The 27,452-nt window shown below is 33.7% G+C and overlaps 1 protein-coding gene across 3 annotated transcripts in view; it reads right to left on the reverse strand.

The window, feature by feature from the left end:
* STXBP5 (syntaxin binding protein 5) overlaps positions 1-27,452 on the reverse strand; it is a 194,690-nt gene that overhangs the window by 110,408 nt on the left and 56,830 nt on the right. For all 3 annotated transcript variants that reach the window (XM_025382961.1, XM_025382960.1, XM_025382962.1), the window contains exons 5-8: positions 20,873-21,007; positions 19,270-19,333; positions 14,057-14,140; positions 2,728-2,851 (exon numbers count right to left, since the gene is read on the reverse strand). In XM_025382961.1, the coding sequence (XP_025238746.1) occupies positions 2,728-2,851; positions 14,057-14,140; positions 19,270-19,333; positions 20,873-21,007 (407 nt within the window). The remainder of the gene's footprint in view (positions 1-2,727; positions 2,852-14,056; positions 14,141-19,269; positions 19,334-20,872; positions 21,008-27,452) is intronic.

Genomic DNA, 27,452 nt, shown 5'->3' on the forward strand with positions numbered 1-27,452 from the left:
TTACTTTATATAAAATTCTGGCCATCTACTACTAGACTGCTACACTGTACACAAATACCACGCTAATTTTTAACACCAGCCATAGAAAAAAATCCACTTCATTTATATTTCATTTGGATTCTAATTTTGAGAAAACATTTAAGTCACATATTGTCTTTTTCATTTAAAAATAATTTTAGCTTTTCTGCTAAGACAATATAATCACTGTAGAAACTGATTTATACCACTTCCTAAAGTCTGCTCTCAATAAACTAAGCTTTCAATATAAAAAAAGATTAAGACCAGACAGACAATCAGTATTCGGCAACCATCATAGTAATAGTTAATTCAGCTAAGAAACATCCACAGATGCTAAAACTAGAGGGGAAAAGTTTGATGAAGTATAATATGTTCATAGAGTCTTGGGGAACTTCCTTCAAATCAAAATATGTAACAATTATAAATACACATAAAACTTATTTCTCAATTTCAAAGGTAAAAAGAAAACCTGTTTAATAATGGACAGAACTAGCAGAAGACAGAACTTTAACCAAAGGATCAGGATGTGAGATACCACCAATATGGGACAAATAAAAAACGAGTTCCACTTGAGAGGATGCAAAAAGAACACCTCAATCCTTTTGGGATACTCCTGTCAAAAGCGTGCAACCTAAATCTCATCATGAATAAACATGAGACAAAACCATACTGAGGCACGTTCTATAAAAGAACTGACCTACAATCTTTGTAATTTATCAGATATCAAAGTCAAAACGTTCAGGAACTGTTTCAGTTTCGAGAAGAAACATGACAACCAAATCTAATCCATATAAAACTCTTTTGAATAAAGGCAAAAGTTGGTTATATAGAAAAACGTCCTTATTTAAAAAAAAAAAAAAAAAAAAGACCATGGAATATTTGGGAGTGAATCAGCACCATATTGACAACTTACTTGCAAACAGATCAAAAGAAAAAAAGATTCTTTGTACTATTCTTACAAAACAAGATAAAAACAGATAAACTTCAAGCTGCAAGACTAGCACTATATATTTCTATCATCTTTGACATGAGTTTCATTTTCTTCCGGGTTTCAAATGAAAGATTTTTGAACTAACCGCACCTTATTGGTACTTTTTTGTTTATCTGGATTCATAGGTTCCAGTGGGGTTGGGAGATTCTAAGATTCATAGGAATTTTTAGGAGTGTCGAGATGAGGAACCTAGATACTAATAGAAGGAAGGAACAAAATATATTAAGAAAAACTTGAACCTACTATCACAAGAAATATCTTCTAGATGCACTCATAAATAGATGTGTAGGGAACTTAAAGTCAGTGCTTTCCCAGAAGATGACTGCTGTCACAAGCAGTGGTAAAGTATTTCACAATATGTGGTTTCAAGAACTGTTATTTTTCCCAGAAAATAAGCCTAAAAATCCCATATGCCACAGATAGATAAAACTTGTTTTTAATTTTACTGTTTCTTTCACTTCTATATAATAATAAGTTAAAATATATCAACTTTTTTAAAAAGTAGGTATTCAAATTTTAAAGCAAACGATGAAATACTAGCAATAGCTACAAGGACACTCTTGAATATACTATCAATTTATAGAAGAGTTCCTTTAATATGAGCTCCCTAAATTTGCCAGGAAGGATTCTCTTGGGGTGAGGGTGGAGAATGCAGATTAATAAAGAAATACAAATTCTAAAACAAAAAAGGTGGCCTTCATAATCTGTTTTAAATAAATATTCTAATAAAAATTTCTCATAAGTTTTGTAGGTACTACTTATGCAGAAAATAGTTAACACAGCAGGTCTGCTACAGGTATCCCTACAAAGATCTGCTTACAAGGTTGGCCCTTGGCTGATGTCCAAGAAACGCTCATTATTCCCTGAGAAGGGTGATTTACTCTGCCTCATTGGTTTGTACAAAGAATATAGTTTATGCTGAACCCCTGCCTTCCTTTTGGGAGTTTAGAATTTTGGTACTTGCTAAAGCAGAGGATGCCTGCATAACTGATCCCAATAAAAACTCTGGACTCCAAGGCTCAGGTGAGTTTCTCTGGTAGACAATATTTCACACATGTGGTAACAACTCCTTAATAGTGGGATTAAGCATATCCTGTGTGACTCCGTAAGGAAATAACTCAAAGAAGCTTGAGCCTGGTTTCCTCTAGACTTCATTTGTCTTTTCCCTTTGCAGATTCTGCTTTATGCCTTTTTGTTGTAATAAATCACAGCAATGAACATGACTTAAGGCTGAGTCCTGTGAGTCTTCCTAGTGAATCATTAAACCCGTGGTGATTCTGAGGTCTCCTGACACCATATTTTAATATATAAAATTACCTTCTACAGGGTTCCAAGTATTTCAAGTTCACTGTTATTTATATATTAACAACCTGCAACTGATAGCTTTGAGAAGGAAAAGCTTAATGTAAATCCTGCATCATTTTCATTCACAAAACTATTTGTTTTTTGGACTGTTGGAGACATGATATTCAGAAAATAATGTAACATTTTCTAAAATTTCAAATTTGTAATTTCAACTGTAAATATGCTTAACTTGAAATTTTATTAACTGGTTGTTAGATACTATTTCTGTAAGTGTAAATTTTTTAATTCCCTAAAAATGAAAGGAAACCCCTCCTTATCCTAAAAATCAAATAAACAAATCCAAAGGCAAACTGAAACAAAACAGTTTACTGTGCATTACAATTAGGTGGTATTTAAGACTGATGCATTCTTACCATGTGGAGTGATTGTTTGTACAGGTTTAGCAGGGGACCTCACATTCCATATAGTCAAGGTGCCATCTGAATGACTGCAAATAAACTGTTTTCCTTCATGATGCCAAGCAACAGAGTGGATAGCCTATAGAAGGATGAAAAATACCATTTTAAAATCTATTTAAGTAGCAAACTATTTGTAAATGATCTGATAATCAATTAATTTTCATTTTTAACTTTTCTTTATTTTCTAAAGTTAATATGTGAACTTAACATTTCCATAATAATATGGCCCTCTTGTAATACAAATGAGATTTTATTTCTTCATATTAACACTGTTTTAATTCTCTGTACTTACTTTACTCCTTAAACCAGCATAAAGAAGGCATAATAGTGACATCTACAGACAAGTTCAGTAAAACAAAATGTTTTCTTACATTATTTTTAGCATAAACAATACCTAAACATTAATTACCAAATTATTACAACCAACGTCCCAATGGAAAAACTCGTTGCATTGACAAGATTAGAATAAAACGTGTTAATTGACCACAATCCTCAGAGCCAAAATGTAGATTTGGATTAGAGATCAATAAAAAATGCTCCAGGTTGAGCTACAAGACATGCTCCTCATCTTTCACAGTAATTACTGAGGCAATTTTTAATCTCAGGGACCCTCTTCTGATAAGAAATTTATTTTGTACTTCTGGGTCGCTTAAAAACTATCTGGAAAATACTTTTATATCACCGAAGTATTATGATACCCCTCATTTTTTTGCTCTAATATTATTTAAATTTTGGTATGTAAAAAAAAACTTTAAATCACTCTCCCATGCATCCTTTGAATTACTTCTTTTAAACTCAAGTTGATAAAATTTTAGTTCTTAATGGTCAATTGACTTAAAGTTACCCTACTGGAATGCAAGAATTGCAGAGTACAGAGCAAAAATCATATAACTGAAACTCAAAACTTCTGTCACATATAAAGTCAACATTTTCTATCATGTCATCTACTTATTTGGGTTCTTTCTATACTTATAAATTTAAACTAAATATTATAAAATATCTTAGTATAAATCAGATACAGATAATCAGCTATACTTCTAATGCCAATATTTAATACAATGTTTTTTATTCAAAGTACAGATGTTCTTCAATTTATGATGAAGTTATACCCTGATAAACTCATCATAAGTCAAAAATATCATAAGTCAAAAATGCATTTAATGGTACCAACACAACAGACGATCCCTTACTTACAATGGCTCAATATGCAAGTTTTCAGCTTTAAGACGGTACACAAGCAATAGACATTCAGTAGAAACCATAATCGCATTCTAATTCCTAAGGAGCTCCTTTACTTAGGATGGGGTTATGTCTTGATAAACCAATTGTAAAGTCAAAAAAATCTTAAGTCGAAATACTGTAAGTCAGGGACCATCTGCATCTCTTACAAAATTCTAAATAAAATCTTAATAATAAACTGAAATACACATATGACATTTTGAAAACTCATTTTTAAAATAAGCAATCTCTTAGTAGCCTTTACAAGTAAAATTATTTCTGCAAAAACATGAGCAATGCTAAAAAGCTATTTAATGTTTTAAAAAAAATTGATAAGGGAAAATACAAAAGAGGTCTACAGTGCTATCTGGAACCTATAGATAAAAACATCTTAATAGTATCATGTATAAATGTATATCATATATATAAATACGTATCATATGTAGAGAAACATTTCTACTTTGCTAAAGAAAACAATGTCTATCTTTGTTTAAAAGTGCCTTCTATTTATGAAATGTTATTAAATTATTAGGCATTCCAAAAGCAAATACTGTCGAATTACTGGAACCAGTGGTTCACAATTATCTTGGACAACAGAAACAAGTAACAGAAAACACCCCACAAAAAAGCAAAGAAATAAAGAAATATGGACATGCAACAAACATGCACTATTTATTTATACAATTTTCTATATGCAAATCCAACTTGATATGTGTTTTCTTTCTAAGTACATATGTAGAACATATGTAGTATTACAAGTATTTAAAAATATGTATACAATACCTACCATATATAAATTATACATATATAATTTATATTTCACATATAAATTATACATGTATAAAATATGCAATTTACACTTTTTCTTTAGTCTTAAGAAAATGACGTAGAAATTTACGTAAACAAAGTGAGAAAATCCAATCTCACCAGCAAATCTGACACATGCTCAAAATCAGAAGCAAGGTGGTTTAGGAGCAAATCTGAACAATTCATGGGAGAAGATATGAGATATAACGTAGGAAACATAAATTGGGGTTGATAAATTTTGTGTGTAAATTGGCTTATCTGTTTTTCCAAGGAAAAGATATACAATTTCCAGGTGATTAAGAATATTTACTTGTTTATGGCCGGGCACGGTAGCTCATGCCTGTAATACCAGCACTTTGGGAGGCAAAGACGGGCGGATCATGAGGTCAGGAGATCGAGACTATCCTGGCTAACACAGTGAAACCCTGTCTCTACTAAAAAATACAAAAAATTAGCCAGGTGTGGTGGCAGGCACCTGTAGTCCCAGCTACTCGGGAGGCTGAGGCAGAAGAACGGCATGAACCCAGGAGGTGGAGCTTGCAGTGAGCTGAGATCGTGCCACTGCACTCCAGCCTGGGTGACACAGCAAGACTCCATCTCAAAAAAAAAAAATGAATATTTGTTTTAAAAACTTGAAAATTATACATACATATGAATAACAGGATTATCTTAGAAAGAGGAATAAAGGACAGATGAATGGAAAATAGAACACAATACATAAAAGACATACAAAAGTCATGGAGGACAAGATGAATCCAGGGTAGAGAAAAAAGACTGAAGACAGAATGAACGCAGATGATATAGCTGTTCGCATAAACCACAAAGCAACAGTACATGCAATTCTAAAAGCTCTTTAAAAGATGTAGTATCTGAAAAAAATCATAAGTGTAAAAAGGTTCATAAAGGTAATTAAGAGTCTGACATCAGTATTTTCATTTTTGATAAAATCAGAGAAAAAACAAAAGCACTGCCTACTGTGACATATTTTTCAAAAGGAGTAATATTTAATTATTAGGCTTTGGCAAAAGTAGTACCTATGATGCTTCTGCTATTCTTATCGGACAAGACAGCATCTTGTCTAGGAAGACAAAACAGGCTAACTGCTTACCTATCAAATTTTACATTCACTAACTCAAAATTGTACGGAAATTGAATAAATTCTCTACTTACTGGTTTTGCAAACTAATCAGTATTATTAGAATCATGTCACAGTAAATGTATATATTAATAAATCCTAATCCAGCTGCTCTTACGTTACATACACTAATTAATATTTTAAATTTTAATTATTTTAAAATAATTTTTCTCATAGATGTTATTTAACATTCCATTAAAAGCTGCATTAATTCCCAATGTAACTATCTATTATTGTCGCAGCCCTTAGAAAAATGCCAAAAAATGACAAAAGAAAATGTATAATGTAGACTTTCATTTAAAATTACATTTGCAATTACATGAAAATATTGAAAATACTCTGTTGTTTTATTATTCTTATATAATCAAATAAAGTACATGCTTACAGCATGAATGATTTCTTACATATATAAATAATACATTAAATTGTATAGCTTTTGTCCCAGTATTTTAAACTTGTGAAATGTTCAATATTAGTTACACCATAGAAGGGAGACAACCATAATACTATATAATTAAATGAGACAATTATTGAATCATACATTTTGTAAGGTAGTTGATAAAAGTTATTATACATTGGACATTAAATTATTTAAAGCTTTTTTCCTTTCTCTCTAAAGATTATAAACAGTTATAAACTGAAACCACTGCCCTTTCCATTAAAAATAACCTCCCCCAACCCCACTGTACTCCAGCCTGGGCAACAGAGTAAGACAGCCTCTAAAGAATGAATGAATGAATGAATACATAATGCAACTGGAACTTTCTTCTGTTATTTTGAAAATGTGACCAAATTATTCATTGTTTTAAGTACTGTTTTACCTTTGGGAAAGTGTATTTGTGTGTGTGCATGTGTATGTTTGTAAAAATAAGCAGAAAATAAGCTGACTTAAAAGCACCAATCTAAATATAGGAGAAAAAAACCCTTAAGGGAATAAATGCTTCCATGAATATATATAATACAAAAAAAAAAAATTCATTTAAAGCTGTTACGATTCCTGTGCTGTGAGTTGCAAACATATTATTTCAAAGTTCTTTTTTTTTTTTTTGAGACAGAGTCTTGCTCTGTCACCCAGGCTGGAGTGCAGTGGCACCATGTCTACTCACTGCAAGCTGCGCCTCCCGGGTTCACGCCATTCTCCTGCCTCAGCCTTCCCAGTAGCTGCGACTACAGGTGCCTGCCACCATGCCCAGCTAATTTTTTTGTATTTTTAGTAGAGACAGGGTTTCACTGTGTTAGCCAGAATGGTTTCGATCTCCTGACCTCGTGATCTGCCCGCCTCGGCCTCCCAAAGTGCTGGAATTACAGGCATGAGCCACAGTGCCCGGCCTCAACGTTTTTTTTTTTTTTTTTTTTTTTAAAGTTTTCTGATGGTCTTGAGACTTAAATGTACCGAGAGAGCTAGAAAAGCACAAATTATTTTTTCATCATATTTTACTACCAATATTTCTGATGCTTCTCAATCTACCAGGAAAAACCAACATGAAACCAAAATACAAAAGACACTAATAGATGACCCTAGACATATGACAAAGAATAATCATAAAATAAAGAAGTTCATAAGTATTATTGTCTTAAAATATCAGTAATACTGCATTTCTTTCCTGCCACACCGATTACTACAAAAGGAATATTGATACTTTATTTTTAGAAACAGGGTCTTGCTCTGTCACCAGGGCTGGAATGTGGTGTCATGATCATAGCTCACTGCAGCCTTGAACTCCGGGGCTTAACCCATCCTCCCACTTCAGCCCTTAAGTAGATAAGACTACAGGTACACGCCACCAGGCCTAGCTAATTTTTTTTTTTTTTTTAACTTTTTGTAGAGGCAGGGTCTTGCTATGTTGCCCACGCCAATCTCAATCTCCTGGCCTCAAGTGATCCTCCTGCCTCTGCCTCTCAAAGTGCTGGGATTACAGACATGTGCCATTGCACCTGGCCAATACTTGATATTTTAATACATTATAGCCTAAAAAAAATGGGATGTCCATTAAAGAGATAAAATTTTATATAGATGAAGTATCATCTGTAGAAAATATCTGTAAAATACTGAGAATACTATCCAACTACACTCAAAATCTATCATTGAGACACAACCAGGGTAGAGTAGAGCTTGTCAATTAAAAAAATAACAATGGTTACAAAGCAACAAAAGCTCAAGGGCGCAAAGATACATTTCTGTTCCCACTACTCCCACCCATCTTAATCACCCCCAAGAGACCAAATGAACAATTAAAGCTATACTAAGAACTTAAATTATATTAGAAATGTTCAAAATTGTTACGTCATTTAATACATTTGTGCCTGTGTAATAAAAATAAATTTGAATACAGTAATATACCATTGAATAGAACATAAATATTAGGGGAGGGGAAAGGTAGCGCTTTGTCAAAATCTTAAATTTTTAACTCTCACTAGTGAGAAAGAATTATGACTATAATAATTTCTTGAATATCTGAAACTGTACACCTGGCAAAAACGGCACTGAAAATCAAATTTGATGACAGAATAGCATAAATTCATGGAAACAAAGCCAGAAATTTTTACTCAGTTTACAACAAGTTAATTTAGAAGTTAGAATTTATACCTAACACCACTGTTATTTAAAACACATGATTTTCATTTTGTATATTAATATGTGTTAAGAATAAGTTTTATGACTTAGGCATCTGTGTGCACCAAGGATACTGATCTGTAGTCTCCTTATAATCTTTTTTCTAGTTTTGTTAAAAGGGTAATGCTTGCCTCATGAAGTGAGTTGCAAAGTATGCCCTTCTCTTCTATTTTTAAGAAGAGTCTAAGTACAACAGGTATTATTTGGTAAAACTCACCAGCAAGATTTCTGAGCCTGGTCTTTTCTTTGCGGGAAACATTTTCATTACAGCTTTGATTCTTAAATTACAGAGCTACTTAAGTATTTCATTCACAGTGAGCTTTGGTACTTCCAAGAAATATGGGATCTTTCAAGGAAATTCTCCATTTCATCTAAATTGCTGGATTTATTGGCATTAAGGACATATTTCCTTATCAGTCCCTCTGTATTTCTGCAGAAACTGAAATGATATCCTTTTTCACCTCTACAATGGGTAATCTGTGTCTTTCTTTCCTCACCACTCTGACTATATGTTTATTAATTTTATTGATCTTCACAAAAATCCAGCTTTTAATTTTATCAGTTTTCTCTATTTTTCTGTTATCTATTTCACTGATTTCTGCTCTTTATTATTTCAGTTCTTCAGCTTACTATAGATTTAATCCGCTCTTTTTCTTCTGGTTTCTTGTGGTGAAAGCTGAGGCCACTGGCTTGAAACCTTTCTTGTTTTCTAATACAAAGCATTTAATGCTATAATGGATAATTCAGCTGCATCCCACAGGACATGGTAAATCTTTCTTTTCAGTTCAAAATACTTTAATTTTCTTTGTTTTCTTCTTTGACTCGTGGGTTATTTAGAAGTATGTTGTTTCCCTTTTCAATATTTATAGATTTTCCGTCTATCTTTATATAACTGATTTCTAATTTAATTGTATAGTAAAATAACATTTTGTATGAGTTTAATCCTTTAAAATTTATTGAGATTGATTTTATGACACTAAATACAGTCTGTCTTGGTGATGTTCTGTGTATAGCTGAAAAGAATGTGTACTCAGCTGGTGGGTGAAACACTCTGATACCTACTTTGTTGATATTAATATAGTCGTTTCAGTTTCCTTTTGATTACTGCTAATATTACTTTTTCCATCTATCTTTTTTTCCAACATATCTGTATCTTTAAAAGTGGGTTTCTTACAGACAGTATGTGGTTAGATCTTGCTTTTTTATCCAATATGATAATCGCTATCTTTTAATGGGGTGTTTAAACTATTAATCTGATTATTGACATAGCTGCATTTAAATCTACCATCTTGCTGTTTGTTCACTGTTGCTTCCATTTATTCTTTGTTCCCTTCAACCTTCCTCTGGATTGAATTTTTTTTTTTTTTTTTTTTTTTTTTTTTTTTGAGACGGAGTCTCGCTCTGTCACCCAGGCTGGACTGCAGTGGCCGGATCTCAGCTCACTGCAAGCTCCGCCTCCCGGGTTCACGCCATTCTCCGGCCTCAGCCTCCCGAGTAGCTGGGACTACAGGCGCCCGCCACCTCGCCCGGCTAGTTTTTTTTGTATTTCTTAATAGAGACGGGGTTTCACCGTGTTAGCCAGGATGGTCTCGATCTCCTGACCTCGTGATCCGCCCGTCTCGGCCTCCCAAAGTGCTGGGATTACAGGCTTGAGCCACCGCGCCCGGCCATGGATTGAATATTTTTAAATTCTCATTTTATTTCATATTTAGCTTAACTTTCTGAGTTGCTGCTGTCATTGCTTTGGTATTTCCTTTAGGATTTATAATACATATCTTTATCATAGTCTACTGTCACATAATATTATGCTACTTTATGTATAAAATAATAATCTATTAACGGTCCTCTGTCTTCTGACCATTGTGCTATTATTGTCTGTTTGTTACCTCTATGTATGTCAAAAATCCTACAATACACTTTTATTATTGGCTTGGATAATTAATGATCTCTTAGATTTAAAAAATGAGAAAGTTTTTATATCTACCACATATTTGCCATGTCTGGAGTCTTTCATTCTTTTGAATAGATCCAAATTTCCATCTCATAACTTTTTCTTCTGCATGCAGGACTTCTTTTAACGTATCTTATAGTTGAGGTCTGCAAGTGATTAATTCTTTCAGTTTTTATGTCTATAAAAGTCTTTATTTTGCCTTTATTTTTGAAAAAAAAAATTTCACCAGGTATAAAATTCTAGGTTGACAAATTTTTCTTTCAGTACTGTGAAGGTGGTGTACCACTGTGTTCTGGCTTACATTCTACCTAAAAAACCAAAATTTGCTGTTTTTTTTTTTTTTTAAATGGAGTCTCACTCTGTCGCCCAGGCTGGAGTGCAGCGGCACAATCTCAGTTCATTGCGAGCTCCACCTCCCAGGTTACGACATTCTCCTGCCTCAGCCTCCCAAGTAGCTGGGGCTACAGGGGTCCGCCACCACATCCGGCTAATTTTTTGTATTTTTCAGTAGAGACAGAGTTTCACCGTGTTACCCAGGATGGTCTCAATCTCCCGACCTCGTGATCCGCCCGCCTTGGCCTCCCAAAGTGCTGGGATTACAGGTGGGGGCCACTGTGCCTGGCCTCTGCTGTCATTTTTATCTTTTTGCTCCCCTGTATTTAATTTAGCTTTTAAAGTTCCTCTAATTGTTCCTACGATTTTCTCTATTACTAGTTTCCAAGAATTGAAAATTGTGCTTTTATGTAGTTTCTTTTGTGTTTCTTCTGCCTACAGTTCATTGAACTCTTAGAATCTCTGAGTATATAGTTTTCATCAACTTTGAAACTTTTGGTCACTGCTTCTTCAAACATACTTTCTCTCCACTCTCCTCCTAGGATTCAAAATACACATATTAGTCTGCTTGAAGTCGTACCACAGTTCACTAATGATCTGTTCTTTTTTCCTCCATTCTTTCACATCAAGTAGTTTCTACTGCTATTTCCTCAAGCTTATTAATCCTTTGGTAGTACTATTCATAGTATTTTTCACCTTATTTTATTTTTCATCTGTAAAAAATCCACTTGTGTGATTTTTGCCTTCCATGTCTTTTTTCAACATGTTCATGCTTTCATCTACTTTCTTAAGCATATGGAGTCCATTTAATAATACTTGTTTTAATATCCTTGAGGTCAATTGTATCATCTTTGTCATTTCTGTTTCTATTTTCATTTTCTTCTCATTATGGGTCATATATTCTGGCTTTTTGCATACTTCATATATCTCTATTTGGATGCTAGACATTGTACAATTTATATTGGGCTACTATTCATATTCTTCTAAATGTTTTTGGGTGTTTTTCCTAGGATGTAGCTATGTACTTAAAAACAGTTTAGTCCTTCCAGTCCTTTCAAAGTTTGCATTAAAGATTTGTTAGGATGAACTAAGCCAGCCTTTATTAGTATAGGGCTAGTTTAGTTCTACCACTGAAACAACAGCTTTCTGAATACCCTTTCTCATACCCTGTATATCACAAAGTTTCTCTATTCTGCTGGGAATGTGAACTATTCCCAGTACTGTTTGTGCTACAGAGATGGTTCTACTTTTCCTTTTCAGTGGATCTCATCCAAGCCTTATACCCATGCAACAGTCAGTATTCAACTGAAGACTCAGGACACGGGTCCTCTTGTAGACTTCTATAACTCTCTTTCTAAGCTCTTTGCTCTCTAATTCCTTGCCTTCTAAGCTGCAGATGTCTTAGTTTCCCCAATTTCCCAACTCTGACTTTTCAACTTAGGGAGACTTCTCAGCTTCCACCTAGGTTCCCTCTTCATGTTCTAAGAACTGGAAAATCTCTTCAGGCCATTAGCTGAAGCAATGGAGGGGTTTACCTTCTTTGTTTCTCCTCTCTAAATAATTCTGTTCTGCATGACCTGCTGTCTAACTGCTGAAAACTGTTGTTTCATATATCCTGCCCAGTTTCTTTGTTTAAAGCAAGAAGGTAAACTAGTCCCTGTGACTCCATAATGGCTCAAGCCAAGATCACTATTTAAAATAATAAGCAAAACCAAAATATTCAATTTTTAAAATCTGCTTTCATCTATGGACCACAATTACAGATCACAACTACACAGAAATGTAGGAACTCTTTATTCAAAACATGCTTGTTTAATTTGAAGATTCTGACTAGTGAGCAGCAAAAAGTATACAGTCATAAAAACAAAGGGAATTCCCTTCCAGTCATGCCTACAAAGATAATGTACAAACATGTGCAAAGTATTCAAATGTTGCTATAATTACTCAGTGTACTCTGATGTTTCAGTAACTGAACATATCAATATGATTATTATTAAGATTATGATGTATTTTATCTTAACCACTTATACATTTCCTAGATATAGCTGTATTCGCTGAATTGGAAACCATGAACACTCTTGATGTCTAAATTATGGCCACCAGACATGGCACTGAAATAAGTTAGAGTTCCATAGAAAAATACCTTATTCTAAATTTGATTCAGAAATATACAGATCAGTAGGGAGGAGGTACACTGACCAAAGTTAGGATAATGTGAAAAGCAACTATAACTTCAGTGGACTGAAGTACATCAAATATGTTTAAGTTGTTGAGCACATAGTGAAACTAAAAGTAAGAATAAATTGGTTATCATGGAAACTATTATAGAACAACCCCTTAAGATGAATATTAAAATAAAGGGAAAGAATCACATATTTATCCTGTCTTTGCTATATGAACTATCCTATTATATAAACGAATAGCAGATAAAAGAAAGGTTCTCTTTACTGAAGTGACCTACATAATAAGTAGAGAAGGAAAGACAGAATTCGAAAGTCTCCTATTTTGCAACTACTATACAGTAACAGATCTCGGCCTTAACCACCACTGGCTTCCAACATCTGAAACAGACACTAAAGTTCCACCAGCTAAATGAGTATCAGTATCATCTATGAAGTAGTCTTGCCAAAAAAGAAAAATAAACCTGCATTTGATCAAGCCTCAGTAAATTATCCAATTTATAGGAAATCTGAGGGCAAAAAAAAAAAAAAAAAGAAAAAAATGTCAAAGACAATGGGGATGCAGCCAGAAAAAGCCAGCATCTGGAAGATTCTATCTTCAATAAATAAATGCCAAAAAAGGAGAGGTAAGGTAAGGAAGGGAAGTGAGGAGCAAGAGGAGAGAAAAGACATATCTATCAATCACAATCCTTACTGGTTCTTAAAGTTAGCGGATTATAAATGTCTATAGTATACTATCATTCGTACAAAAGAAAAAATAGAATATATTTATGAATTTGCTTGTAAATGCACACAGTCTCTCTGGAAAAACATGAGAGAAACTGGTAACACGGTACCTGTATGGAAACTAGATAACCAAATGGCAAGTGGGAAAAAGATTTTTGTATCTTTTGAATTGTGTGAACATATTATCTATTGTAAAAAATAAATTGTGTGCTATTGCAATTACAAAGCTTGCCTAAACTAAAATAACCAATTAAGTTTTTAGAGAAACTGCTTTATATTAGAGAAATGACCATAGCTTTTACTAGCAAAAATAGTATTACCTCATCATATGTGTATCTGTAGTCAGCTTTCTTTGATTTGAGGTCCCATAAAACTACTGTTCCAGATTCAAAGCCAATCAAAAGCTGTGATAAAAGAAAAAGGCATATTACCTAGGAATGATATCAATTATAAAACATTTATTTGCTGACAATGAAAATAACTACAATCATTCACATGCGTTGAGTATAAATGTATGATATAAACAAATATCTGTACTGCTAATTAGTAATCACACAAATGACAAATGAGAACACTGCATATTTATATGTCTTTGATGATTAGGGACTCAACATACAACTGACTTTTGAAAACAAAAACAGTACCATTTTGAAGTCTTTTCAAAACTTTTGTATGTATTTTCAAGTTTACAAACTTTTCAAATTCTACACACTATGAGGCAATCTCATCTATTCCATCTATATATCGATTAGTTTCAAATCATATCCAGCTTACATCCCTCTGGTGAGATTCAGACACATAATTCCAATGGCCACATCTCCACTTATCTACATAAAAGCCTCAAAGTAAATGCGCCCCAAATAGAATTAATTATATTCTTCTCTACTCTGCTTCTCTGGAATTCCCTGTTGCAGTGTCTCTCACCATTCCTTATCATGTCTATTCAGTGGCACTGGCTAGAAACCTAGAGGTCATTCATAACTCTGGTCTCTCCTCCAACAGGTAAAATCACCATGTAAACTTAAATTACATTCTATTATCTAATTTACTTCTCTTCATTTCTAGTGCCTCTTCCCTGGTTCAAGACACAAAGATTCCTTTTCGGGTCTCCTTGACTCTACTCTTGCTCCTATTTTAACCCATTTCATATTGTAGCTAGAGTAACGGTTCTAGAATACAAACCGAATGGGGTAATGTATGCTTCTGTTTAAAACTTTCAAATGCCACACCATTATTTTTAGGATAAACTGCAAATTCAGTAATATGATCTACAAGATCCAGCATGGCTTAACCTCTGTTTACCTCTCCAGTTCCATCCCTTACCACACCACGGCCACTCAATACATTATAGTATATTCTTAAGTTCATACTCTCTTTTACCTTTGAGCCTTTGTACATGCTGCCTCACTACCTGGGCCACTCCATTTGAATGTCATCCTTTTTGCCTGACTAGTCCTACTCATCTTTCAGGTGTTACTTTAGTGATCATCTCCTCTGGGAAGCCTTCCATGACCTACCAAATGTAAGTCAATACCCTTTCTATGTGCTCCAATAACACTTATCTTTTTTAAGTCTGAAGGATCACCACACAATAATGGACTTTTCCTTATCTGAATTATTGTGCAGTCTGTAAAACTGGTGCATCTGGGCAAAGATTAGTTTTTATCTTGTTTACCGCAATACCTCTAACATAACACATAGGGCCAGATATGTTATAAATACTTATTATGAATGCATCTATTTCAGAATGGAATGCATATTCCTGCCTCACAAACAATGTACACTGCCCATAGAACCTGTGCTGCCCCCAGACCCCACCTCAGTTTTTTCCAAATCTCAGTATGAGATTTCCTCTGCTTAAAACCTCCTCCCCTTTCATTCAATAAGCAATCCTCTACTAATATTTTAAGTCTAAATTCAGTGTTGCTTCCTGGTTAAGTCTACCCAGTTCCTGTAGAGAAATTAAGATGCTCCTTTTCTTAACCTAGTACCATGCATTTTCATCTATATGTCTCTAATATCTAATACACTTCCTAAGACATAGTAGACACACAATAAATATTTGTTTAATAATTAGAAAAATGATCAGTCTATATCTGTTTGGGTAATCTGGGGATATAAACAAAATTTGGGCAGAACCAGTAATTTTAATAAGACAAATTTAGAAGATTTCAGAGTAGAGGGGCAGCTGGAAGGGCTAGCTATCAAAACTAACAAAATAAGTTTTCCTACTTTAGTACAGAATACAGTCAATTTTTCTGACCTTATCTCTTCTTTCCTAGGTAATCTGAGATACACCTAGGCAATCTGAGATACACCTTTTGGAAAAAAAAAATGGTATTTGTTTCCTGTTTCTTTTCCCACTCTTTTCAAATATCTTGGACATGTGATACAGCATTTGAGAAAAGATAAACTTGAGGAATAAGGAAAGAGAAGAAAAAGAATAAAATGTAAGGGTTGATGTAAAAAGCACTGCACTGCTTAGGACCTTATAAGTAACCTGAGTTCTAGTATTAAATCTGCCACTTAATAGCCATATAACTTTAGGGAAATAATTTTATCTATCCAGACCTTAATAACTTAAGAGGGTTAAACTTTAACCTCTCTAGCCAGCTCTAGTATTCTAAGGATATTAGAAATACATGACAACAGGTTAGAGTTTTATGCCCATAATCTTCTAGCTTTTCAATTCCTTTCCCTACAAAAGCAAGATAATAATAAATATTTAAAAATAGAAAACTAAAGATAGAGCACTTAATTAAAATTGGAAAATTCTTCAATGCTTATTCCTACTGGAATCTTTTATAACCCAGAAATGTTAATGAGCTTATATACTAGTGACTAATTCCTGTCTAATTTTTCTCTTTGAAAAAGCATTAGTGTGTATGTGGAATATGAATACATTTCTCTACAACATATATAACCAATCTATATCTAGAAAGAAAGCTTAGCATAACAGAGAGTACTCCTGGGCTGAAATTAAAGTAACTGGTCTTCAAATCTCAGATCCGCCAAAGTCTAGCTCTGGAGCTATGGAACACATAATGTCACCAAGTCTCTGCTTTATCATTTGTAAAGTAAGGGAAATTTCTAATTTACAATTTGTTGAAAAGATAAAATGAAATAGTGTATATAAAGTGGCCTGCACAGTGCCTGACACATAGAATTAAATAAATGGTGGCTATTCCTATCATAAGTCTAACCTATCTAATGTCTAACCTTCCTTGGCCAAGACCTTCACTTAATGTGGCAGTATCCACCTGTAAAGTTAGCACTGAAGGAACCTGCCCTATCACCTTACATCATTGTTCAATGACAAATGTCTAGGAGTTCTTTGCAAACAGGAAAGAGTCTACAAGAAATCAAAGTTTAGATAATACAGTTTATTCTAGCACCCTAATAGTTTTAAAATTTTATATATATATATAACTTATTTACTCCATCCTCTTTATAGAATGAATTATATATATAATTCATATAATTGTATATTGAGTAGTTGGTATTTTTATTGTAAGTTAGATGCTAGGGAAAATAGAAACCTGTATAAATATTACCTTTGTGCTCAAGGAGACTTTCAAAGTCAGGGGAGCTAAGATATGCACACATTTCTAATAAAAGCATTACGTCATAAATAACAAAAAATTTCATAACTAAAGTACTAATAAATGTGAAAGAAAGAAAAAGCATTTTCTGTCAGGATTATCAGGGAAGAAATCATAAAAGAAAAATATTTAATCTGGGCCTTAAAGTATGGGTAGGAATTCAGCAGAGAGATGGAAAGAGAATTCCAAACAGAAGGACTCATATAAACAAAGGTATGGAAACATTAAAGAGCAGTTCATAACTGAAAATATAACTATTTGCTTCAGCACAACATTCAGGTAAAGACATCCTGAAAAATAAGGAAATGCAGGGCTATATTTCACGAAACACTGATTTTACTTGTTAGATACTACAGACCCACTGAAAGTTCTGAAACAGTAGAACATTAAGATTAAAATGGCACTCTAAGCCAGGCACAGTGGCTTCTGCTTGTAATCCCAGCAGTTTGGGAGGTCAAGGCAGGAGGATCACTTGAGCCCAGGTGTTCAAGACCGCCTTGGGCAACATAGTAAAACTTTTAGGAAATGAAAAAAAAAAAAAAAAAAGAAAGCAAAGGAAAAGCAAAAGACACAGGAAGAATTACAATGACTTGATGTCCAATTCAAGGAGGAAAGGAAGTTTTGAATTTTCCTATCACGCCTCCCATTCAAAAGCTTGGCTTTTAAATAAGTATCTTGTATAAAAAGAAAATTAAGTAAGGATCTAAGTTACTTCATACTTGCTTTATGTAAAGTTTCTTTCAAAGCATACAATGCTATAATTATGACCTAACTCCAAACAGTCTAATTATCCTTTTGTTTACCCAATGGCAAAGTAAGAGAACAGTGTTAAACAGTATATCAGCTCAACCTCTCCCACAATTGAGGAAATGAAAAACCTGATTAAACTCCTGCACAAAATTCAGAAGTTTCACTTCACTGATTTCTTTTTTTTTTTTTGAGACGGAGTCTCGCTCTGTCACCCAGGCTGGAGTGCAGTGGCCGGATCTCAGCTCACTGCAAGCTCCGCCTCCCGGGTTCACGCCATTCTCCTGCCTCAGCCTCCGGAGTAGCTGGGACTACAGGCGCCCGCCACCTCGCCCAGCTAGTTTTTTTTTTTGTATTTTTTAGTAGAGACGGGGTTTCACCGTGTTAGCCAGGATGGTCTCGATCTCCTGACCGTGTGATCCGCCCGTCTCGGCCTCCCAAAGTGCTGGGATTACAGGCTTGAGCCACCGCGCCCGGCCTCACTTCACTGATTTCTGATAGCAATAAACTTCCTGGTATTTACTTAGCTTAAGATCATAAAATTATATAGGTAGAAAAATATCATTATTAAATAGAACTACCTGAAAGACTGGTTTGAAATAGAAAATAAATATTCATCCAAAAATATTTATTATTTTAAATGACTTAAATAACCTAAATTAACAATAGCTAGATACTGATTATATGAAACTGGTTTCAGAGTATTAAAAATTAAATAACATTAAAAAAACTCTACATTATTAATTGGAACTATTTATGACAAAAAAATTTTAGGGGGGATGAGATATCAAGACAACTATAACATAAGGCAATCTGTGATTAGTGCTACAAAAATTGTATAACCAAAGTGTTCAAAAGAATCCAAAACCAAAAGAAAACTTTTTATCAGGATTAACAGAAAATCAGGGAAAACAGTCTGAATAAGCCAAATATAAACAAATAACCTGTAATTATAAGCATTAAGTTTGACTTATGTTTTAAGGTTTTTTTGTCCTTTAAAATTGTAAATGATTCTAATTCTTTCATTTGTTCTTCATTACTAATAAGCATTAAACGTTTATGATATGCAACCTTCAATGGCAATCTCAATGTGTAACAAATGTGATCCTGAAATAGTATGCTTATTGAAAAATACAAAAATTTGTGCATTTAAATAATACATAATTTTTTACAAAAAATTCTACCTTTCCCTCGTCCATTGGATTATCACTTATATGGACCACAGGTCCTGGATGAGATTTAGATGACCTAAAAAAGAAAAAGTTAGTAAGATTTTCCCTTCAATTAAAAACTTTAATATGGCTACATATTTCATTCCAATAAAAATAAATAGAAAATAAGTTATATTTATAAGGAAAGAAAGGATTTCAACAAGTGATAAGTAATAGGCATATAGTTCTTAATATGGATCAAAACAGGGATCAGGGAAGAAGTAGTGACTCATATAAATAAGCAAAATTCACAACTAAGTACACTTCCTGCATAGGAAAGAATCTTCAATTTAGTCAATGATTTGAGTACAGGAAATCTATTGTCAAGGTAGAATTCTCAAAATTACTATTTTTGAATAATGCAGCACCTATTTTATTTTACTCAATTCTAGCCTCCAATTTAGGCATCCCATTTAGTTCCAATAGAAATAGAAAAACATTCTATTAAAAAAGAAAAAAGTAATGCCACCTCTATCTGCTCAGAGAAAAAGAAGTTCTACAAATAAGAACATGGTTGAACTGATGCCTATAGAGTAAAAATAAGCATACCTCTAATTCAGAAACTCCCTAGTTTGACAGATCACTCCATTTCATATGAGCCATCTGTCAAACTATACAGATACCTGCACTAGGCCTATCCACTAGATGGCATCATCAATTCAAAGAACAGACCATGAAAACCCACACTACCAAAGGACTCATATGTGAAAATAACATTCTTGCTACAGGAAGAAAAATCAGGATTAATACACTATTACAGCTATGCTAACACATGACTTATGAGCTATGTCATAGAATTATTCTTATCTCAAAAAGATGTAAATACTGTGGAATGCAACAATACAAGACTATTTGCTTAAAAACAAAAAGAAACATTGAAAAGGGTCTTGCCAATATCCTTAAACTTTGATGTTGATATCCCAGAAATATAAGAAAAAAACTTGTAGAAAGACACAAGATACAAAAAATTTAAGACTGAAGGGTTAGCACTAAAGATCCTTAGGGCCCTATAGTTTAACCTAGTTTTTGTTACCAACATTAGTAAATGAAAACAAGTATCATTTATCAAATTTATCAAAAATTAAGTAAAAATTTAACAAAATTAAGTAAAATCAAACAAAATTAATTTCTACTATATTAACTTTAGCAAACATTTGATGATTTTAAAACGTATCAAGCAGTAGTTTAAACCGGTGTTTTCCAAACATTGGTGGCAACTCATTTGTGGGTCATGACCATCATTTGAAAGAAAAATCATTAGAAGACAAAAGAACAGAAAAAATCAGAGTGATTTTCATTAGTAGGAATGACTGTTTATATTTAGTGTTACAGTGTACACAAATGTAAATATATGCATATGTAATGTGCATATATCTCTATATACATATGCATAATTTAAATTTACAAATTGCCACATCAAAAGAATACTCACAAAAAACTAATAAATCTGTACTTAATATTAAGAACATCTGTCACATATTTAATTCCATACAGATTTACTGATTGGCTATGATACAATGCTATTGTCATACATAGAACTGATGCTTTCGGATACAAAATATTCGCTCAAACTCACAGTTCAATGGCTTTATTCCACATAATGACGTAGCCTGAGAGTGTGAAGGACTCCACATTGACAATATGTATATTACCTCGTTCAGTGCCCACATAGAGCCACTTACTCTGGAAAGGCAGATGGCAAAATGTAACCCTGCAAGAGAAAAACATATTCAAAAAAGAAATTTCAAAAATGGTAAATTTTACTGATTGTATTAGAGTGTTGATTATGATATATAATTCAGGAAGAGCAAAACTGGTATATAACCATCAGATGTATCTATTCATTGTGACTAATATTTAATTACGCTAATTCAGCTTATACATCAAACATAAGGCCCCACAGTAAATAAACAGCATGGCATGATAGAAGGTGAGTTTTGAAGTTAGAATGTATTTCAAAGCTGGCTGTCCTCCACTAACTGTGTAACCCTGGGCATACCACAAATTTAACCTTTAGACCATAAGCTATGATTTCAACATCCACATCACCCTTGAGTACTACTGTGTTTCTCAGGCGTTACTAAGCACACTCATCCATCTCAGTACCTGTGCTTACTACTCCTTCCAGGCAAGATGCACCTCCCTGATTCTTTCCTTCTCTTCAAAGATTCAATTCAAATACCACTTGCATTTAAACGGATGAGATACTTTTATATCTCTATCTGGCTTGCCTTATATGATTGTCAAGGTCCATCTTTCTCATTAATTTGTGGGCCTCTTGAAGGACAGAGATCCCCTGTACTCAGCCTTAGACAATGTTTCTGAAATATATTTGAGCTATTTCTTCCTATGTTCTGATGATATGGCAGGCCTTCATTAACAAATTACAATAATTTGCATGCATTTGCTAAACTTTATCATTCTGACAACTGCAGATCCCCCCATTTCGAATCTTAGAATAGACTTTACAATTTAAAGGAATAGCACTTAAAACAACACAAATGATAATAATGACTGCCAGATTGCCAATACTAACACTAGGCACTCGGCAAAGCATACAGACTATTTTCTATTTCCATTAACACACAATTTTATTACAGAGAATTTTGAAGACAATAACACTTATCAAATAAATATACACGCAACTCATTCTCATTCTTTCTTAGAGGTAACGTTCAGTTAGATAATTACTTAAGCTTCATCTACTTGTAATTTCTGTTGAGTGTTTTATAACGTTCTCTTTCTAAAGAATTCATGTAAATTTAACCAAGTATAGACATGTCTAGTGAATAAACAAAATCATTTGATAGTACTTTGTTACTTCACAGGGCTCACTTTCTCAATATTAACTACCGTCCTAAGACGTTTTTTCTCAGTCAACTATAAAACTAACTTACATTACTGAGATATTTTAAGCATCATTATGTTTTCCAGAACTGAGAAGAACAAAATATTTAGTATTTAATATGTTAACAAGAAACTTAAACATTCACTTAACTAGTTTGGCACCAATACTTTAATAAGATCTCTAGAATGACTCATTTAAAAAATATATATATAAATCATGGGAGAATTTTTGTACAAAGCACCACCAAACTTAAAAATTACTCTGCTCTATAACTACCATCATCATTTAAGTAAAATAAGAAGAAAAATTTAATGTTTTTTAAATCACAATGAACTCAAGAATTTCTTAACTGGCAAACTGTCATGGCTCTGAACATGTAGGAACAGGAAGAGTGAAAAAACTAAACTTCCAGTTGCAACCAAACAATATAATACCATGCCAGTGATATTAGAATCTTTACCTTATGGAGGGTTTAAATGACAAATTAAAGAGTATGAAAGATTTTATATAATTATTAATTATATTGATTACTTAAAAGGAGCAATGTGTTAGAGCACTTAAAACTATGTGTTATGTGTGTGCATGTTTGTACACAGAGACAGACAGACAGCTATTGTTATTTAATAGTTTTAAGAAAGTTATCCACAATAGAAGTTTTTTTTTTTTAAGGAAACGTGTGAGTCATATGCAATAGAAATCTAACATTTTTTAGTAAAAGTAAACAATGAAACAAATGGCATTGAAGAGCTTTGGGACAAACAGATTTCAAATGTAGAAGATTTCAGATTACATCCCCCTCCCACACTGACTCTAGGATTGATCGTGTGGTTTGCATTGGCCAATGAATTATTAGCAGTTGTGCCACAGGCACAGTTTGCAAAGTACTTGCAAGGAAGAGGGGCTTGGTCTCTTTTTTAATGCTTTCAGAACCCAAGTGCCATGTGATAAAGCCCAGACTAGCCTGTTGGAGACCTTGGCCTGGCCCACAGCCAGAACCAACCACCAGACATACAAGTAAGGCAAGCTAGATCATCCGACCTAGTCGTGCAGCTGGATGACTCCAGTTGCATAAGTGACTCCAGGGGAAGACCACTCCTGCTGAGCCAGACCCTGGTTGCTGACCTACAGAACTATGAGCAAACAAAGTGGCTGTTATTTTAGCCTCTAAGTTTGGGGATGTTCTCTTATGCAGACATAGAAAATTGGCCTATTACTAACAAAATAAACTCAACTAAAGTAAAGAAAAGCTATAAAAACATACAGGAAAACAAATTCTTATAGTTCTAGAGTTAAGAGGACCCCAGCAAAACTTTTCAGGAATGCAAACAGTGTACGTTTTATGAAGCTGAAATACTGCCTTGGATCAAAATCAACTCTTCACTTTTCTCAAAGATTAATTTTTATGGTGATACAGATCATTAATGATAACAAACAAATAACAATGACTCATATTTTTACTTGTATCTTTTACTAATATCAGGAGACCAAGTTAAGGTTTTTAGTGCTGGTGTCTATTAGTAAAACATAAAGTTATACTGAAAATAGTAACATTTAACAATATATACAGTAGAAATCCACATGAAAATCATTAAAACTGAGGAAACACCAATTAGGTTATTTATTTTAATATTATAAGAAACAGCATATTAAATTGAGACTGAAAAGTTACCTTAAAATGGGTAAGCTGAACCAAGAGAAAAGAAAATGATTGAAACAATGTAACAGAAACATACCGATAATGAAGTTGAATTCCCTCAGTATGCCACTAAATACAACTTGTAGTCTAAATCCCTATACTGCACTTGACTTAAATATATCTTACACATAGTGTTACTGGGAACATGACAGTTCTGTATTTGCTTAAAGAATTTGAAGTATGTATAAATGTTAAGTACTAGGGAGTAACACATACATCCTATTTGCTATAATATTTAGCCGTGGCAGGTGCCTGTCAAATATTATGTAGCCAAGCACCATTGGAAGATTTTATTATTACCAATTTTGACAGAAGAATATGTACAGCTTCGTAAGTAATGCCGAAATTAACGATTAGATTAACCCAACATAATAGAAAATGGCATCACATTTATATTCTCATCAAATATCACAATATCTTGCTGAATACTCAAAATACCCTAATGAGTATTCAGTAAGTCTTTATTAAATGAGCAAGTGAACTATAAAAATATGGGAACCTATATTAATAAAACAATCAGATATTCCCAGTGTACTCCCTCTCCATCCTCATGGCCTGAGCCTAATTTAAACCATCATCATTGATCATCAAATCCATTCTAAGCTGCCACAAGAGTTATCTTTTTGAAGCAAAGAAAGTTCACATTATCTACGTGAAAGACTCTAATAGCTTCCTCCCTTCTACCATAATGCTTCTTAAACCATATTTAGTGACATTTTGTGGTACCTACATCTGGGAAAAAAGAGATATACAGTGTGCAGGATTTGGTCACCCGGTACTCAGCATCCATGGGCACTTCCTCCCATATGCCCTTTTGTACCGCAGATGCTGGAAAACTAAAACATACTTCACCTTACAGCTAAGGTTCTAGATGATACTACATTTCTACTAATTGGATGTGCTTGAAATTTGTAGGCAGAAGTGAGGCAGAGACCGTCTTTCTGTTGCTATCTCTGCTGACAAGGATGTTTATGGAGATCTGAATGGTAGAAGACACTTAAGGAGCAGCAGCAGTGGGGACCAAACACAGTGTTTCACGTCTGCTCATGAGCTTCATGTGGTGAGAGGTGGTAATCATAAAAGCAGCCCTGTTTCCTATTCCCCACATTGCAGCTATGGCAATACGTTCTAAAATTCAGTAAGTCTGCACCCTTGTAAATTTTATTTTAAACAGCTAGGTTGTTGTGTTAAATCCTCTTATGTGTAAAGTATCTGCAGTGGTTTCTGTTCCTGCATTGAAACACAGCAATGAAATAATCTGCAATTTATATGACAGTCTATAGTCCAAAAAATACCTGCTCATAATGTATCTTAAGACGATGTTATTCGATTATTTAAAGTTGAAAAAGGTTGAGAATCTTTCTTATAATTGTACAGAATTATAAGTGGACACAGTGGCTCACACCTGCAATTCCAGCACTGTGGGAGGCCAAAGCTGGAAGATCATTTGAGCTTAGGAGTTCAAGATGAGCCCGGGCAATACAGTGAGAACTTGTCTCTACAAGAAATGTATAGCCTGATTTGGAGATTTGCGCCTGTAGTCCCAGCTACTCAGGAGGCTGAGGCAGGAGGATTGCTTGAGTCTGGGAAATTGAAGCTGTAGTGAGCCATGACTGCACCACCTCTCCATCCTTTAAAAACAAAACAAAACAAAACAAAAAACTCTTTCATGAAGTAGACCTTTCTTGCCTTTCTGCTCTTGACTACCCACCTAGCAATGTCTAACTACAGTTCCTTAAATATGGGAGATTGCTTCATAACTTTGTGACTTTGAACATAAGGTTAAGTTCCTTTGCTCTTTGTCATCTGGGAATTTCCTAGTAATCCTGAAAATCTGTTCATATTGGCTCTTTTGTAACCTTTTACCTAAAATTCACAAAACAGGATGATGCATCTTTCTTCCAGTTACCCTTTAACATTTCACATAGAAAATTTCATTACATTCATATTATGCTCACCACTGCCTTGGAATCTTCCATTTCATCTCCCTTAGTTAATAACAACTTCCATGTCTCTCCACAATTTATCACAGTATTTGCAATGGCCAGAAACTTAAACAGGAAATAGGAAAGAAGCAGATATTATTTGGTAATTTTTTCTTTTTTTCCTTTTTGAGATGGAGTCTCACTCTGTTGCCCAGGCTGGAGTGCAGTGGCGCGATTTCGACTCACTGCAAGCTCTGCCTCCCAGTTCACACCATTCTCCTGCCTCAGCCTCCTGAGTAACTGGGACTACAAGTGCCCACCACTACACCCAGCTAATTTTTTGTATTTTTTAGTAGAGACAGTGTTTCACTGTGTTAGCCAGGATGGTCTTGATCTCCTGACCTCGTGATCTGCCCGCCTTGGCCTCCCAGAGCGCTGGGATTATAGGCGTAAGCCACTGCACCTAGCCTGGTAATTTTCTGAATTGTACCTTATACTCTCCTGCTATGAAATAAAAATTTAAATATGCATTAATAAACGTATATTTTTAAAAAACATTTTAAAAAGTTTATTAAAATGTTTTTTCAAATATATTTTTAAAAACAGCAGTCAAGAGAAAGCAATTTATAAATCTCTTCCTAGGATTTATCTGTAGTCCCATATATCTTTTCTGAGACATTGTCATAGCTACTTTATAAAAATACTGATATCTATGTTACCCAGAAGTATAATATTAATGTTTCACAATATAAGCTTTAGAGATCTTTGAATGTTGTTTTACATTTGTGCTGATTTACTATATTCCTTATTAGTTATATCTTAATTTTTATAAAGTAATTTAAAACTTCTAGAAATATATCCAAATAAATCACAATATTAACATTTCTTGTGAAATGAGGCCTTAGCATAACAATATTAATAACTATCAAAATAACTATCAACTTAATATGAAGTGAAACAGTGAATATCAAACAGGAAAATCGTATGTATCAACTAAAGAAATAATAACAAATGAAATAACTGTTCCCTGCTGTATAAGCGATTTCTTAAAGATCTGTTTGTAATTATCTTGGGGAATGTAAGATGCCAGGGCATTTTTATATAACAAATGCTAGGAAAAACTGAAGTAAACTGGTATTCATCAGTGCACTGTTAAACTGCTCTTTTCAACGAAAAAAATCGCATTATCTTTCTTTTTTCACTTTCATATGAAATTATCCCTCGATTGTACTTTACTGGATAGGAGTACTCAAAATGTCTTACAATCTATGGCTTACGTTTTATTATTTAAAGTTTCTCTCTCCACACACATACATATATACACACATTACCCTGTTTGTACATATATGTAAACTTAATATCTTAAATAATTTTTGTCTTATTTTATTGTTTGCCTCTCCCTCCCCCAAAATTTACTCTCTCCATAAGTTTTATTAACAACCTGGACATACATTTCCACATTTTCATTTTCATAAAAAACACAAACATGATGAGAAACTTTGAGTGGGAAGAAAGCTATTTTTATAAAGGAAGATGCATAAATTTTTCTGAATCTTGTGATCCTCCAGCATTGGCCTCCCACAGTGCTGGGATTGCAGGTGTGAGCCACTGTTATGTTTTATCTTGTTCTTGTTCTTTTTTTTTTTTTTTTTTTTTTTTTTTTTTTTTTTTTTTTTTTTTTTTCTTT

This window comes from Theropithecus gelada, chromosome 4 (genome assembly GCF_003255815.1).
Source record: "Theropithecus gelada isolate Dixy chromosome 4, Tgel_1.0, whole genome shotgun sequence".
NCBI lineage: Eukaryota > Metazoa > Chordata > Mammalia > Primates > Cercopithecidae > Theropithecus > Theropithecus gelada.